Genomic DNA, 17,756 nt, shown 5'->3' on the forward strand with positions numbered 1-17,756 from the left:
CGCGTTTCTTCAGCGACAGCGACCATGGCCACAACCACGATGATGACAACGGCCACGGTGACGGCCGCGCGTCCAGCCGGCCCCCCGGTGACGGCCCCGAAGCATCTGCTCGCCGGGCGCTTGCATCGGAGCGGAGATCCGCGCGGGGCGCTACGTTTCCCGAGACCCTGGCCGCCCCCGGGCGCTGCAAACTCCCAGCCGGGTGCCCGGGTCTCCTGGGTCAGGACGGAGCTGGACGAGACTCGTCCCCGGGCGCCCGCGTTCAGGACACGCACGATGGGAACGTCCGGACCCTGCAGCCCCCGCCGTCCAGGACCACGCCCTCCGCTAGGATGGCCGCGCGCCGGGACAGCTGGAGACTGGTTCACGCTAGAGGCGGGTTCATGTGGGCGCCAGGCCTGAGGGACCGGCCCCGTCCGGCTGATATTTCCCCACCGGGCGGGAGAAGCCAAGCTCCCCCGCCGCCCCGACAGCCCCGGCTCCCGGCCCCGCCTCGGCCAACCCTACCCCGCGCGCTCTAGGACCCGGGGCGCCGCCCAACAGCTCCGGCGTGGGCGGGGCCCGGCATTGTGACGCCGCGGGGCGGGGTTTCCCGGCGCCCGAGCGGACGGACGCTGAGACGCGCGCGGGTAAGCGGCGCGGGGACGCGGGGCGCAGGGCGCTGGGCTAGGGGCGCAGGTAAGGAGCGCGGGGGCGGCGCGGGGTCCTCGCGGGGCGGCCTAGGGCGGCCGAGGACCCGGGGCCAGGGCAGTTGGCCCCTGCCCCTAGTTCCCCGGCTTGGTCCTGTGGGGTCACCAGCCCGGCACCCCCTCCCACGAGCAGTGCGCCCCATCCTGGGCCTGCGCCCCCTCCCACGAGCTGTGCGTCCCCATCCTGGGCCCTGCGCCCCCTTCCCCGACCCCATCCCGGGGCGCGCGTGGACTCCCGCCGGCTAAGCGCACCCGAGCGGTGACACCAGGGGCTGCACCAGTCCTCGACCCCGACCCTGGGAACCCTCCGCAGCCCCCGTCGGGCGCGTCTCGGGACCCCCAGACACCCCCGCGCCCCAGTCGACCCCGCTCTGCCTCGGCTCCTGAGGCCGGCGCGGGTCGGGTCGGGTCGGGTCGCGCCGGCCCAGCCTCCCTGGCGGGACTCTAGCCGCTCCCCGCTCCCCGCAGGCCCCGAGGCCGCAGAAGCGCGCGGAGCGGCGATGAGCAGGCGGCCGGTGGCCCGCGGCGCGCGGAGCTGGTGACAGCCTCGGCCAGGCGGGCGCTGCGATGGAGGCCGAGGGCCTGGACTGGCTTCTGGTGCCACTGCACCAGTTGGTGTCCTGGGGCGCGGCCGCAGCCATGGTCTTCGGAGGGGTGGTACCCTACGTCCCGCAGTACCGGGACATCCGCAGGACGCAGAACGCCGACGGGTTCTCCACCTACGTGTGCCTGGTGCTGCTGGTGGCCAACATTTTGCGGATACTCTTCTGGTAAGTTGGGGGTTTGCTTTCCTGGGCTGCGCTCGGAGAAGAGGGTTTGTCCTTTGGAGTTTCAGATTGAGGCCGGGGGAGCAGCAGGGTCCACACCTCCTGGCTGGGCCAGCGTCCTGCTCTCCTGGCCGCTGAGCAAGGGTACGTGGCCGCAGGCGAGTCACTTCTTAGGGTGAGGTTATTTTTTCCAGAAAAACGGTGGGATTGGAGAACAGAAGCTCAGAGAAAATCTCCAGATCTGCCTTCTCACATAATGTCCCGCACGGGTGCTTAGCAGGGATCTCTCTGCTGGGCAGTGGCCTAGGCCTGCCTGTAGAGAGGAACGGTTCCTGCCTGCCTTTCTCATGTTGTGTCGTTTTTCTTTATTGTTTTGAGAAAGGGTTTTGCTCTGTGGTCCAGGCTGAAGTGCATGATGTGATGACAGCTTACTGCAGCCTCCACATTCCTGAGCTCGGGTGATCCTCCCACCTCAGCCTCCCAAGTACCTGGGATCACAGGTGCACCACCACACCCGGCTAATTGTTTTTTTGTATTTTTTGTAGAGACGGGGGGGGGGGGGGGGGGGGGGTTCACTATGTTGCCCAGGCTGGTCTGGAACTCCTGGCCTCAAGCATTCCTCCCCACTGGGCCTCTGAAAGTGCTGGGATTACAGACTGAGCCACGGCGCCTGGCCTGCCTTATTTAAATAGGAAGTCACGCTCTCTGGAGACTGTCTTGTTCCTCTCAGGCCAACTTCCTCTTTGTATTTGCGTTAGGCCAAGGAAATTGAAATTAATTTTAACAGTTGTTGAAGCCAGACATAATTGGGAGAATGAGTTTTTGGAGAAAATGAAGAGGTCTCACAGCTGTATTCTAAGGCCAAAAACGTCTGGAATTTTTCTTTCTTCCGGGTGATCCCAGCCTCTCTGTCCATGCAGATTGGAAGGTGTCTGCTGCTCTTCCCATGAAGAGGGCCTGGTGGAGGGGTGGAGAGAAGGAGTCTAGGCAGCTGGTGTCAAGAACTCTGCTTTTGACTCTGGTCACTGAGTAATCATGTACCTGCTTCTTTGCCTGTTAGTTGTTGTTTTTTTTTTTTTTTTTTTTGAGACAGAGTCTCACACTCTGTCATCAGGCTGGAGTGCAGTGGTACAATCTCGACTCACTACAACCTCTGCCTCCTGGGTTCAAGTGATTCTCCTGCCTCAGCCTCCTGAGTAGCTGGGACTACAGGCTCCCGCTGCTGTACCCAGGTAATTTTTGTATTTTTAGTAGATACGAGGTTTCACCATGTTGACCAGGATGGTCTCGATCTCTTGACCTCGTGATCCACCCATCTCGACCTCCCAAAGTGTTGGGATTACAAGCGTGAGCCACCACGCCTGGCCCGCCTGTTTTTAAGTCAACCTTGTTGAGGTGTGATTTGCATTCCATGAAATGCACCGCTTTTGTGTCCATTTGATGAGTTCTGATGCTGGGGTGTCCCGTGTTCATGAACTGGGGTGCTCCCTGCCCCACAGCCTTCATCCCAGCCCTGGCCATGGGCAGCCGTTGGTCCACGTGTCCCTGGGTGTTAGTTTTGCCTTTGCCAGGGATTTTTAGGTGAGCGAATGGGTTGGCTGCCTCTTCCCAGAGTTGTCTCTGAGGCAGGGAGGTTTGTCCCCTGCAGTGATCTTGGAGGGGGATTTTGGGTCCGAGTCCTGCCTCAAGGTTTGTCTCTGGGCCAGGCTGCATCTGAGGGAGGGGCGGGGTGCTCATTTTGGAGACTGCTTTTCTCTCCCATCGCCTGCTGTGGAGACAGTGGCTGGCAGTGCTGCAGTGGCCTCAGAGAGCGTAAGGTTGACTGGGAAGTAGGTTTCTAATTGTCTAATGCTGTTGAATATTTTGAATGCACGTTGTGGGAGTTGGGGAGACGCTGGTTGGCAGGCCACCTGCTACAGCCCCAGCTCACATGTGTATGTTGTGAAGGAGCATTTTTAGGGTTATAGAATAAATTTTAGGGTTATAGAATAAATTTAGGGTTATAGAATAAAATTTCTCCAAAATAATGGAGGAAAAATGCCTGAGGGTAGATAACTATGTGGGAAAAAAGTTCCACTTAGAGGATGCCCCCCCCCCCCAGTATGCTCATAGTCCCAAGTTGCTAAAAGATAATAAATTAGGTTGGGCATGGTGGCCCACTCCTGTAATTCCAGCACTTTCGGAGGTCAGGGTGGGAGGATCACTTGAGGCCAGGAGTTTAAGACCAGCCAGTGCAACATAGCAAGACCCCATCTCTACAAAACATTTGAAACATTAGCTTAGGTGTGGTGGCATTACCTGTAGTCCTAGCTACTTGGGAGGCTGTGACAGGAGGATCACTTAAGCCCAGGAATTCGAGGCTGCCGTGAGCTGTACTCCAGTCTGATCAAGAGAGAGAGACCCTGTCTCAAAAAAAAGAAAGAAAAGAATCTATCTAATGTCCATCTCAGTATCTGGTTTGGAGAAGTCAGAGATTAACCCAGTTTCCTGGTGCCATCTTGTCGCTGCCTCATGACCTAACTGACACTTGACGTAGAGGTTTGAAGCTGGGAGTGGGAGTTCTTGCTTACAGGCCTTCAAGAGACACTTGAGCTCTTTGTGGAGCACAGGGCAGCCTTCCAGGGAATTCTGAACTTTGTCCATGGGTCTCTTCATAGAATCAATATCCTGGGCTGTCCTGGTCATGTATGGCTTCTGTGACCACCGAGGGCACACACAGGGCCTCAGCGTGTTCCAGAAGATGGTGGGATGAAAGCGGGGAGGGGAGAGGGCGCTGGTCCCTGCTGGGCGTCCCTCCAGCCTGAGGATGTGCTGTCTCTGCATTCCACACAGGCACATCCTCTGTGCCCACCCGGTCCCCAGGACCTGCTGTGCAGAGAGAGATGATGACCCCTTCTGTTTCTCTCTTGGGAGCCTCTTGTGACCCCCCACTCCTGGCTTCCCCTCTCCAGGCTTTGTAGGTTCGCAGCCTCTTTGATTTCATAGTTTGTAGGGCGGAGGGTTTGTGCTTTAGCGGAAGTGACACGTGGGATGCATCACACACAACCCCAGCTCCACACATGTGCACGCACACTCAGTGTTTGGGATGGGAGTGGTGGGGGCGGGAAAGCAGAGGTGAGGCTGGGGCAGGCTTCGGTGAGAGGGGGACGGGGTGGGGGGTGGGGAGAGCAGAGGTGGGCTGGGCCGGGCTCCAGTGAGAAGGGGCATGGGGGAGAGCAGAGGTGGGCTGGGCCAGGCTCTGGTGAGAAGGGGCTGGGGTCCGGTGAGAAGGGGCCGAGGTCTGGTGAGAAGGGGCCGGGGGAGGGGGCGTGGATGGACTGTGGGGAGAGCAGAGGTGGGGCTGGGCCAGGCTCTGGTGAGAAGGGGCTGGGGTCTGGTGAGAAGGGGCCGGGCGGTGGGGGGAGGGTGGATGGGTTGGGGGGAGAGCAGAGGTGGGGCTGGGCCAGGCTCTGGTGAGAAGGGACCAGGGTCCCATGAAAAGAGGCCAGGGTCCGCCAGCACAGGGGTGGAGTTAGAATCTTCACGCTTCCAAAGGTGCTGGGGCATGGTCCTCAGAGCTCCAGTCCTTCTGGGCAGCCCCCCATTGGGGATTTGGGGTACATGGCATATGGGGCTCTGCAGTCCTGCAGGGGCTGCTTTAACAGTACAAACCCAGGGATTCTGAAACAGGTCACTCATGATTTTGTTTCTTATAGTCCTTACTACCATTTTGTGAAACCAGCATTCAGCAGATCACACTCTGTGGAATGCCAGTGTGCAGGATTTGGCAGGTTGGTGCCTGCAGCCAGGAGAAGGGCTAAATGATGTCTCATAGCTGGTGTTTGCTGGCTGTGAGTATGTGGAGGAAAAGCAGAGAGGCCAGGCGGGGATCAGGCCACATTGGGCTGCAGGGTCCTGGGAGCCTCAGCTCCATCCACAGTAGGACCCAGGCTGGAGCACTCAGAGGGAGGAATGAAAACATTGTATCAGAGAGGCCATAACATTTTGTTACTGAGGGTGATAGCTTTAGTGGTGCCTAAGAGTAGACACAAAGCTACAAAGCTTCTCTTTTGCTGGATTTTTTTTTTTTCTTTAGACCAGAGTCTCGCCCTGCTGCCCAGGCTGGAGTGCAGTGGCACAATCTCGGCTCACTGCAACCTCCGCCTCCTGGGTTCAAGCAGTTCCCTGCCTCAGCCTCCCGAGTAGCTGGGATTACAGGTACCCGCTGCCACGCCTGGCTAATTCTTGTATTTTTAGTAGAGACGGGGTTTTACCATATTGGCCAGGCTGGTCTTGAACTCCTGACCTCATGATCCACCTGCCTCAGCCTCCGAAAGTGCTGGGATTACAGGTGTGAGCCACTGTGCCTGGCCCTGCTTGAGTTTTTCTGTGAGATTTTGGAACATAGAGAAGTTTTTCTGTGGGCTTGGTCAGTTATGGTACATCCTCTATACTGTCTCTTCCTGATGGGCACCTGGGCATGGTCACCTGCAGAGCCCACCTTAGACGAGGTATCTTAGTGCTTCCCGAGGAGCAGGCCCCTGCGCCACACAGGGGGGCTGCCTGGCACCTGCCATGAGAAGAGGCGTGGGAGTTACGCCCTCGGGCAGGAGAGGAAAAGTGCTCTCGTTCGTGGCCAGCACGGCCTGTTATCACTAAAGGAAGAAAAAGTTAAGTTGAGAAGTAAATGTGGCATCTATTTTAATTAGCTTTTAAAATTACTAATGCTGCTGGATTTTGTTTTGTTTTCGTTTTGTTCCTTGTGCATCTTCTGTGGAACACTGTGCTTTTTGAAATTTTGTGGTGTTCTTTGTCTTCACCCTATTAGTTCACTGTTCACCTCCGCGTACGCTCTCATTTGGTTTTAAAAGTCCTTATTCTTTACTGTGCATATCTTGTTCCTCTAGATTTGATTTTTGATGTGTGGATTATGGGGCAGCTCAAACCTTGATTCGCTCGCCTCCTCCTTTGTCTGTCTGGTCATTCATTGCGTCTGTTGAACATTTAAAAAACGCAGGTGGCCTTTCATGCAGAGTGGCCAAAATGGCTCACGTGCAGCCTCATTGCTGGAGGTGAACGTGGTGTGAAGCGGCCTCCATGTGTCCCAGGGGACTGGCCTATTTTAGATGCCTGCCCAGTGTCACCTTCTCAGCCTCAGGTCGCTGTGGGTGAGTTGACCGGCACCCAGGCCGCTTGGTAGCCAGTGGAGAACGGCCCTGGAAGTGGCACCCAGGCCGCTTGGTAGCCAGTGGAGAACGGCCCTGGAAGTGACTGTGAGCTTGGCTGTGTCCTCCAGCCTTGGGGGTTGTGATCTGTGCTATATAATATACTGTAACAGTGCAGAGGCCAAGGCCTGGAGGGGGCCGGTGTGGGGGATGGAACCAGCCTGTGGGCATAGTGCCCATGCACCCTGCACTCCTGCTCATACAGCGTCCCTGCTTCCCCGACCTGTGCCTCAGGCCCAGAAAACCCCCTTTCAAGCTGCCTCTTTCCCGCTGGCCATCTTCTATCCCTGGGCCCACCACCCTCCCTTCCTCCTTTTGCCTCTTTGTCTCGCTTTGTGTTTTTCTTGGAGGCTTCCTAGGGAAGCATCCAGTGAGGCAAGGGGACTGTGGTGGCCCCTGCTGACCTGGGTGATATTCCTGGAGGTGCAGCTTGTCTGCCTGCCTGCCTGGCCCCCTGTCCACCCTGGGCCTGGGCTGCTGTTTTCTCTACCCTTCCCTCTGCTCCCTGAGTCTCTGTGACCTCAGGCAGCCACTCCCTCTGCTGAGGAGCTCCCAGGAGACAGGGAAGGGCCTTGGTCTCTGGAGCCAGCACAGAGGGAATCAGCATGGCCACCCTCTGAGGACTGCATCCTGGCTGCCTGTGCTCCCAGGAGAACGTCTGTGGCTTTTTCCAGGTTGCTGTGGGAGCCTCACCTGCAAGTGGCACCTTCTCACCTGCTGGGCTGGCTCACCTGCTAAGGGGGCTGCGGGGTTCCCCCTACTCCTGATCTGTGTTGATAAGGGGGTGCTAAGGGGGCTCTGGGGTTCCCCCTTCTGCTTTGTGTTGGTAAGGGGGTGTTAAGAGGGCTGCCCAGCTGCGTGACAGCTAGAGAGAGGTGGGGGCTGTGGTGGTTGTTGCTGAGTCTTCCAGTGTTTCAGAAGTTGGGAAATTAGGCTGTTATGTAGGATCTCCTGACTTTGACATGGTGGCGGCCAATTCAAGTATTGAAAATTCCCTTCAGTCCAAACTGCAGGCTGATTGAGATTCCCGCCCTGGGACAGTCAGGGAGGGTCAGGGTTGGGGCTTTCCGTGAGTGCGTGCCACACACAGCCCAGCCTTGGAGATGGTGGCTCTGCAGGCCCGTGTCCCACCTCTGTAGTGACTCTGGGAGATGGGGAGACCGTAGGGCCTGCCAGTCATTGGCCTGTGGTTCTACCCTGCAGAGGCTCACGGCTAAGCTGATGAGATGCTCAGCCCTGGTCAAAAGTCAGCAAGAAGGCCTGGGAGCCTGCAGCTAGGGGAGCACGGAGCCAGGGAGGCCTGGGACGGGGGCGGTACAGACCCTTGGCTGCCTTCTCCTCTCCTGTGGGAGTGTGTGTGCGCGTGTGGAAATTTTGTGTCTGGCCCACCTGCTGCTCTGCACACTGACCAGCCTTCCACACTGACCAGCCTTCCACAGGCAGGAAGCAGGGCTGCTGTGAGCTAGAAACTGGGCTTCTTGCCTGGTGGCAGCCTGGAGGCTGCAGGGAGGGCCTGGGGCACCTGAGCTGAGCTGTGGGACGGGGACTCAGGACCACCAGACCCAGGTACCAGTGCCTGGCCCACTGGTTCTGGGGAGGGCCAGATGTGCTGAGGGGTCCCGAGTCAGGCTCTGGGGGGGTCTTATGGCCCCTCACTGGAGCCCCACCCCACCTGGAGTCTGGGAGATGGGCAACAGTTGCCTGGTCACTCTGGTGTTCACCAACCGGGCTCCTTCCCCGGGATGCCGCCTGGGGCCTGGGAGAGGCGGAGTGGATGGGCCTCCCTCCTGACCCAGGTGTCTCCCACTGCAGGTTCAGGACCGGGAGAGGCAGCGTGGGTGGGCCTCCCTCCTGACCCAGGTGTCTCCCGCCGCAGGTTCGGGACCGGGAGAGGCAGCGTGGGTGGGCCTCCCTCCTGACATGGGGTCTCTCCCACAGGTTTGGAAGGCGCTTTGAGTCCCCACTGCTGTGGCAGAGCGCCATCATGATCCTGACCATGCTGCTGATGCTGAAGCTGTGCACCGAGGTCCGTGTGGCCAACGAGCTCAACGCCAGGCGCCGCTCCTTTGCAGGTTGGTGGCCGGCGCTTTGGAATAAAGTCCCAGGGAATCAGGGTGAAGGTGACTCTGGTGAAACAAAAGCCACTCTAATCTGTCCTGATCCAAGCAGCTTTCATTTCGCCAAGTGGTGTTGTTATCTTCAACTGATAGTGTTTTCAGTGTGTTAAATGACTTCAGTTAAACAGTTTATAACTTGAAACAATTCAAGATAATGATTTCTTCACTGGAAGTTGGGTGAGGCCTTAACACAGCCTCAGTTCTTGGCTGTGAGCGCCATCCCAGACGGTTTGTGTGTCCGAACAAGAAGTGCGCATCTGTGCCTGGCTGCATCCGGGCAGACGGTGCCGGGTCAGGCGTTTCATCTCTGTGTGCGTGGCCTGTACACACAGCACACCTTTTCAGTTTGGCTGTGACTCAACCTTAGCCAGGGCCTTCCTCATAGACCTTGTTAAACAGACCCAGAGTCACCCCACAGGGTCAGGCAACCCCTTTATCCGGAGCACACGGGCAGGGTACGCACACTGCCGAGTTGACAGCCGGGCAGGACCAATTACATGCTTAGCACATGCTTAGCACACATGACTCCTTAACCTTTGGTGGCTTAGAAAATAGAAAATACTTCTTCCAGTGTTTGCCTTTTGCACAGTTTGTTCCAGTCAATCCTGTTTGAAGATGCAGGCTGGCAGGCTTCTTGTGTGCAGGAGGGTTAAATCCTGCCTTTTGTTTTTCTTCTAATTTCTCAGTCTAAGATGGCGCTCCCTTTGGCTTTGAGAGAGAGGCTGATCTCAGCTGTCGCTTGGAGAAAAGTGTCTGCCTCAGAGTTTGTTTAGTTTGGGGCATCTGTGGATTTGAGATCTTGCCGGGGAGTTGTGTCCCTGTTTCTATTCCCGATCACTGGTTCTTCCTGTTGGAGAGGATCCCACCTCTCCCTTTTTGTCTGCTTCTGTTTCTAGACTGAGGTGAATGTGTGCTGCTTTCAGCCTCTGTAGAAACCTGACCAGCCTTCAGCCAGTGTGACCTGGGCCAGGTAGTGTCACTGTGGCCACGAGATGAGCACCAGTGTCTTTTTTTTGTTCTGTTCTTTCTTCCCATTCCCGCCATTCTCCTCTCCTCTGAGTCTCTGCTCTGTTCCCTCCTATTGTGATTTGGGTTTGAAATTACACCAGAGATGGTGCTGACGATACCACAGATCTTGCCTAGAAAGCAGGCTTTTTTTTTTTTTTTTTGAGATGGAGTCTTTGCTCTGTCGCCCAGGCTGGAGTGCAGTGGCACGATCTTGGCCCACTGCAAGCTCCGCCTCCCGGGTTCACACCATTCTCCTGCCTCAGCCTCCCGAGTAGCTGGGACTACAGGCGCCACCACCACGCCCGGCTAATTTTTTGTATTTTCAGTAGAGACGAGGTTTCACCGTGTTAGCCAGGATGGTCTCGATCTCCCGACCTCATGATCTGCCTGCCTCAGCCTCCCAAAGTGCTGGGATTACAGGGTGAGCCACCGCACCCGGCGGAAAGCAGGCTTTTAAGAACTGGCCGAGGCCGGGCGCGGTGGCTCAAGCCTGTAATCCCAGCACTTTGGGAGGCCGAGATGGGCGGATCACGAAGTCAGGAGATAGAGACCATCCTGGCTAACACGGTGAAACCCCGTCTCTACTAAAAAAATACAAAAAACTAGCCGGGCGAGGTGGCGGGCGCCTGTAGTCCTAGCTACTCCGGAGGCTGAGGCAGGAGAATGGCGTGAACCCGGGAGGCGGAGCTTGCAGTGAGCTGAGATCCGGCCACTGCACTCCAGCCCGGGAGACAGAGCGAGACTCCGTCTCAAAAAAAAAAAAAAAGAACTGGCCGGATTCCCTGCGAGGTGAGGAACTGTGGTTTTACATTTCTGTTTAGGTGACTCAGTCTAGCTCCCTGCAAGGCTTTGCTCCTTCTCTGGAGCTGAGCTCCTCATGGCGTGTTCCCTGCCCCTTTGAACCTCAATATTTAACTTGGAACAAGAATTTTCTCACTGTGGGAAGGCCAGCCAGCCGAGAGAACAGTTTGTGCCTAAGATGCCCAATGCATTGCTGGGTGTTTCTGCTGCTCTCGGGCTCTGGACATGAGGCCAGACCTTGTGACCTTGTTGAAGGTGGCCTGACACGAGCTCCCAGAGATGTCAGGTTGTGAGTGTCTAGGCAGTGCAGCCAGCGTGGAGTTTAATGGGAATGTATGTTGGAACACTGGGATACCCCTAGAAGCGGCATCGTAAGCTCCCACCCACGTTCATTTTACCAGCAGGTGCACTCTCGTCTCATCAGAGGAGCGTTGGATAAGAAGGGAGTGGGATGGTGGATGCCTGGCATTCTGTGTCACTTCTTCCAAAGGAGTACGTCTCTTCTGGTTACCCAGGATGAGTTAAAAACGTGAGTCCCTGTTTCCAGAGCTAGGCCTGGAATCTGAATTTTAAACACCCTCCGTGGGTGGGCAGAATAATGGCCCCGAGAGACATCCATGCCCTGATCCTGGGAACCAGAGAGACTCTTGAGGGGGGCTGGTCCTGGATTATCCGGTGGCCTCACCTAATTCCAGGGGTCCTCACACGTGACAAGGGCCGCAGACGAGATGGTCAGGTGCTGGCGCTGAGGGCCCGGCTCTCTGCCGTGGGTCGGCTGTCGCTTTACAGGCAGCAGAGCCCCCAACCACAGGGAGCTGAGTTCTGCCCATACTTGAATGAGTAGGAGACACAGCCTTGGTTTTAGTCCAGGAGACCGTTGGGCCTCTGGCTTCCAGAATTAAGATAATCAGCTTGTGTTGTGGCTGCCATGTTTGTGGTACCTTGTTACAGAGGCGATAGGAAGCTGGGGCACCCTTTCCTCAAGGCCTGGAGTATTTGGGAAGCAGTCCAGGGCCGCTGTGAGGGGATGAGGGCTGGGCTCCTGGGGTCAGCCTGGGTGCCCTGTGCCTGCCCTCCCCCTGGGGAGGACTGAGAACCAAGCTGCATGACTCCTGGGCCCCAAATGACTTCAGGTGGGAAATCCACTCCAGAACTCTGTGTCCTGGGGCGTAGCTGTGTGTGTTTAAGAATTCTGGAGATTGCCGGGCGCGGTGGCTCAAGCCTGTAATCCCAGCACTTTGGGAGGCCGAGACGGGCGGATCACGAGGTCAGGAGATCGAGACCATCCTGGCTAACACGGTGAAACCCCGTCTCTACTAAAAAATACAAAAAATTAGCCGGGCGAGGTGGTAGGCGCCTGTGGTCCCAGCCACTCGGGGGGCTGAGGCAGGAGAATGGCGTGAACCCAGGAGGCGGAGGTTGCGGAGAGCTGAGATCCGGCCACTGCACTCCAGCCTGGGCGACAGAGCAAGACTCCGTCTCAAAAAAAAAAAAAGAATTCTGGAGATTTACATCTGTAGCACTCTTCATAGTGGAGTCCAGTTTGAGTTTATACATGTCCAGGTCCCCTTGGTGGACACGCCCAGACCTGTTCCTACAGGGCGCCTTGATGAAAGGTGTGGGCTCATGTCCTCTCATCTGCCAAGAGAGGGGACGGCAAGGCAGGAGCATCACTGAAGTTCAGACCGAAAGCTCTGGCTTCTGGCCACCCGATCTGTAGCTCCTGCAGCACGGCCCCGTGCCAGGCAAGGTGGCCAGCCTCGTCTTCCTGTCAGCGGCGCCACCTCGAAGGGAAGGTTGTTGGCTCTGAACATGTTCTGTTTCTCGTTTCTTTTTTCTTTTTCAAGCTTTTAAGTTCAGGGGTACATGTGCAGGTTTGTTATATAGGTAAATTGCTTGTCACGGGGGTTTGGTGTACAGATTATTTCTCTAACTCCTGAACTCCTGACCTCAAGTGGGATCCACCCACCTTGGCCTCCCAAAATGCTGGCATTACAGGCGTGCGCCACCGCACCCGGCCAGTGTACAGATGATTTCATCACCCAGGTATTAAGCCTAGTACCCACTGGTTATTTTTCCTGGTCCTCTCCCTCCTCCTGCTCTCCACGCTCCAACAGGCCCTAGTGGCTGTTGTTCCCCTCAGTGTCCATGTGTTCTCATCATTTAGCTCCCACTTACATGTGAGAACATGCGGCGTTTGGTTTTCTGTTCCCATGTTAGTTTGCTGAGGATGATGACCTCTAGCTCCATCCATGTTCCTCTAAAGGATATGATCTTGTTCTTTTTTGTGGCTGTGTAGTATTCCGTGGTGTATATGTACCACATTTTCTTCATCCAGAAGAAAGTCTAGATGATTTTCATTGATGGGCATTTAGGTTAATTCCAAGTCTTTACTAGTGTGACTAGTGCTGCAGTGAACATATATGTGCATGTGTCTATAATAGAATGATTTATATTCCTGGGGTTTATACCCGGTAATGGGATTGTTGGTTGAATGGTATTTCTGGTCTTTGAGGAATCACGACACCGTCTTCTGCAATGGTTGAACTAATTTACACTCCCACCAACAGTATATACGTGTTCCTTTTTCTTCACAACCTCACCAGCATCTGTTATTTTTTTTTGACTTTTTATTAATAGCCATTCTGACTGGTGTGAGATGGCATCTCATTGTGGTTTTGATTTGTATTTCTCTAATGATCAGTGACGTTGAGCTTTTTTTATATGCTTTTTGGCCGCATGTATGTCTTCTTTTGAAAAGTGTTCATGTCCTTTGCCCACTTTTTAATAGGGTTATTTGTGTTTTTCTTGTAAATTTAAGTTCCTTATAGTTGCTGGATGTTAGACCTTTGTCAGATGAGTAGTTTGCAAAAATTTTCTCCCATCTGTAGGTTGTTTGCTCTGTTGATAGTTTCTTTTGCTATGCAGAAGCTCTTTCGTTTAATTAGATCCCATTTGTCAATTATTGCTTTTGCCAAGCACATTCTTGAGCCTCACCCTAAGGGTGGGGACATGCCAAGGGGGACCGTGGGCCTTGGGAGGCACAATTCTTGGCAGACTGATGAGGACGTGAAAATAACTTATGAGGAAACATTTGAATCACTACATTTCACTGTGCTCATGGATAGTCAGACGACCTAAGGAAATAAAAGTGTAAATGTTTTCCAGCTATCTTTTATAGGGATTTAAGTTTTGAAGGCCACAAATTCAGTTTGAAAGTTAATATAAAAGAAACATAAATGGTATTAAGAAAGAGTAGATTACTTAAGCAATTAAATACATTATTTGTTGTCTGATTATAAAGAACAGTGCATGCTCATGGTAGACATTTGGGGAAGACAGATATAAAGTAAAACAACTTCTGGCTGGGTGCAGTGGCTCATGCCTGTAATCCCAGCACTTTGTGAGGCCAAGGTGGGTGGATCACGAGGTCAGGAGTTCGAGACCAGCCTGGCCAACATGGTGAAACCCCATCTCTACTAAAGATACAAAAAATTAGCTGGGCGTGGTGATGCATGCCTGTAATCCCAGCTACTCAGAAGGCTGAGGTGGGAGAATCACTTGAACCCAGGAGGTGGAGGTTGCAGTGAGCCAAGATTGGGCCATTGCACTGCAGCCTGGACCACAGGGCGAGACTCCATCTTAAAAAACAAAACAAAACAAAAAAACAGCTTCCACTCCACCCTCCAGAGGTGACTACTTTGAACGCCGAGGCATGCTTCCACGTCTCTTCCTTTTTTCTTCTACAGTCTCCTTTCACAAAATTGGCATAATTTTCAAAGTTATGACCAGACTTTAAAAAGAAACCCTCATCCCACTGAGACGTTTTCCCACACCCTTTTTCGTTGTGAGTCAGGGTTGGGGCCTGATCACTCCGTCATCTCCCTCATCTCCCATCTCCCTCATCACTGGAGGGAGATGACCCACAGGGCCCTGAGTGCCCAGCCTGAGGAAGGCAGGGCCGGCACCAGCACAGTGCCACCCTTGGGCAGAGCTGAGCCTCTTTGGCCAGGCCATGGCTGACTGCGGTTGGGAGTGAGTGCACACCTGTCTCGTGTGCTGGGTTATTTCTTTTTACTGTTCACTTTGCATTATGGAGAATTTCAAGTGTTTACCAAGCAGGTAGGATGGTATAGAGCCCTGAGGTGATGGGACCCACAGATGCATTCAGGTCTCCTTCCTGCAGGTTTTTCTTTTTTTTTTTCGAGACAGGGTCTCACTCTGTTGCCCAGGCTGGAGTGCAGTGGTGGTATCAGAGCTCATTATTGCCTTGAATTCCTGGGCTCTAGCCAAGTGATCCTCCCACCTCAGCCTCCCAAAGCATTAGAGTTACAGGGTGAGCCCTTGTGCCTGGCAGTTTTTGTTGTTTAAAAATCCGTAGGTTTTTAACTGAACTCCTCTCGACTTTGCCCGTGGTCTGTATTAGCGGCATCTTAACAAGATTGCTGACTACTGCAGGCTGAGTTTTGGGACGCCCCACAGTGGAGATGGCACTCCTGGTGTTTCCTCCTGTCTTTATGTCCTTGGAGTGTAGACAAGGAAAAGGTGTTCTGTCCTTGACTTTTTCTGTGAAAGAGCGTTTTAAAAAAGCAGTGGACCCCGAGGCCCGATCAGATCCAGGTTTGGTTCTTGTGTTTCGCAGGATAGTTGCATCGTTCCATAGGAGGTGTGTGTGGTCAGCAGCCACTGAGGGGCTCATGCTGAGGCTGTGAGCTCGTCAGGGCTGCAGGATGTTTGTCGTCTGTTGGCTGGAGCCCCTCTGCAGAGAAACAGGCTGGTACCCATTGTTCAGCTGTCCACAGGTATAATTTATAAAGGAAATGCAGGTCCCTCTCTTTACTAGTTTTCAGAGTTGGTTCCCTGGCATCTTGCAGTGATGAGTGCATGTTTCTGAGTCATTCTGAACATGTGAAGTGGACGGTTGGTGGTTACTGGATTATCACACTTGCTAAAGCTCCAGTTCTTCCCTCTGGCCGGGGAGCCGCGTCGGGTGCTGCTGGGCCCTTTCCACCCAGCATGACAGGATCTGGTATAACAAGGTACTCGTGTGGCAGCTACGTCTCCTGCCCCAGACCTAGAACCCGTCCTTTCTCCAAGGAGCGCTGGTATCTAGGACACAGTGTTTGGAGACCACAGCCTGGGCATGCGTGAGGGTTGGCCTACAGGTCGAGTTTTTGGCTTTTTCAGTGGGTGGAGCTAGGGAGTGTGTTTTGGTGAGGTGAAATACTTCATGAGTGGACACCAATTCTTCCCATTTTACTTCAAACCTCTAGGCCTGGCCGCGTTGCTTAGCCGGAGGTCTGCCTCCCTTCTGCCCTGTACCAACTCCCTTCCTCAAGGACCCCCACAAATAATGGAATGCGGCATCCTCATGCCTCCCTTAGTCCTCTCTGCGTGCGGCAGTCTGAGGGTCACCATGCCGGCACCAGCCTCCTGGTGACTGAAAACGTTTGTTTTATTGGGGGTGGGGGTTTATATGCTCAGGATTGCACATCCTCAGGGCACTTCCCGCTGGGGACAGAGGTCAGGTCACTGCTGCATGTTATGTCACCGGGAAATAGACACACCTTGTCAGGGGTGCACCAGCAACTGGATACATGGGGTCATTTGTTTCATTTTAAATATTTGCTTTTAAAAAGTTTAACTTTGTTTTATCATGTACTTTTTTCCTTTTAAGTTCCTCTTGGGGGTTATTTGAGAAATAATTGTCTGTAGCTCAAAGTCAGGTGGTTTAATTTACTTCAAATTTCTCCCAAATCTCAACACTCAGAGTTCTAGGCTGGAGGCCAGGGAGAGGGAGTGGCTGCTGGTTAGTCGAGGGTTTTTTTTTGGGGTGCTGAAGATGTCCTAAATTAGATAGTGATGGTGTTTGCACAACTGTGGATATCCTAAAAACCATTGAATTGTCCACTTTAAACAGGTGAGTTAGTTATAGCTCAAGGAAACTGGAAAGTGTGTTGTATGTAGGGGTCATGTGCCATCTTGCATGCATTTTCAGGGGTTTATTGAGATTCTTGGACGTCACATTAGGAATCCCTGTAACTGCCCGTGTCCCTCCCATTGCAGGCTTGCCTGGGCCACTGTGGTCATGTGCTCTTCCCTGGTCCCAGGCTGGCTGGCACCTCCCTGTCACGATCACCCCTGCACTCCCCCATAGACGCTGTACCGACAGGGTGTGGTGCAAACCTTTCTTCATGTGCTGACAGAAGCGATCTCCAGTCGTGACATGGACCAAAGTCCCAGGAAGCAGGTGATGGCCTCTGTGGCCCAGCCACCCTCCTTCCTGCCAGCCCTCTGGACTTGTCCTGTCTCTCTTGTTCCAGTCTCTTTGGCTACTCCACAAGTTACCCCAGATCTTAGGACTTGGAAGGACAACAATTATTTTGCTCGTGAGTGCATTTTGGGTGGACTTGGCAAGAACAGCTGGTCTCTGCTGTCCTCAATCTGGGGAGCTCAAAGGCTAGGGCTGCAGCCCTTGAAGCTCATTCTCTTGCTTTGTCTCTCTCTCTCCCTCATTCACTCTTTGGCATGGCTGGTGCTGACCATCTCCTGGGACCTCCGCCCGGGCTCTGCTGGGACACCCACCAAGGCGGCCTCATGAGACCTGGGCTTCCTCACAACATGGCCAGGTCCCAAGGGGGAGCTGCCTGGGAAAGCAGGTGGAAGCTGTATCTTTTTTATGACCTAAGTCTTGGAAATCACAGCATTGCTTCTGTGGACTGGAGTGGTCACAAGCCCACCTGTGATCAAGGGGAGAAGACACTGACACCACCTCCCAGTGCCGAGTGTCGGGGAAAAGGAAAAAGTTGCTGGGCCCTGTTTTTGTCTGGTCTGGAGGACGTGTTCAGCACAGATTTGTGGAAATGTGTGACTCTTGAAAATGTTCCTGGCAGCTCTCTCAGCGTCAGAACTCTTTGCATTCTGTCCTACACAAACATGGATCTGATCACACTGCTTTCCAGGCAAGGAGCCCAGGTGGCTTGAGGGTGTGGCCAGGACACAGCCTGGTGTGGTAGGGTCCAGCCTCTGCAGCCTGAACCATGCCTTCTTCCCCAGCCTCCCAGCTGGCTGCCTCCCACCCTTACCTGTTCACAGTCACACCTGGATGTGAGAAGGGAAGCAGTGTAGACCGAGCAGTCCTGCCTCGGGTGGTCCCTCCCTCCCGCCCAC

General features: G+C 54.4%; 1 protein-coding gene across 4 annotated transcripts in view; it reads left to right on the forward strand.

Moving 5' to 3' along the window:
* The first annotated feature begins 517 nt into the window (after positions 1–517).
* Positions 518–17,756, forward strand: part of SLC66A2 (solute carrier family 66 member 2) — a 50,305-nt gene continuing 33,066 nt past the window's right edge. For 3 of the 4 annotated variants that reach the window (XM_023224819.2, XM_023224822.2, XM_023224823.2), the window contains exons 1-3: positions 595–678; positions 1,158–1,459; positions 8,599–8,732. In XM_023224819.2, the coding sequence (XP_023080587.1) occupies positions 1,257–1,459; positions 8,599–8,732 (337 nt within the window). In that variant the 5' untranslated portion in view covers positions 595–678; positions 1,158–1,256. Of the gene's footprint in view, positions 679–1,157; positions 1,460–8,598; positions 8,733–17,756 lie in introns of all 4 variants that reach the window. The other variant, XM_023224821.1, reaches the window with a different exon arrangement.

The sequence above is a fragment of the Piliocolobus tephrosceles genome, chromosome 18 (assembly GCF_002776525.5).
Source record: "Piliocolobus tephrosceles isolate RC106 chromosome 18, ASM277652v3, whole genome shotgun sequence".
Classification (NCBI taxonomy): Eukaryota; Metazoa; Chordata; class Mammalia; order Primates; family Cercopithecidae; genus Piliocolobus; species Piliocolobus tephrosceles.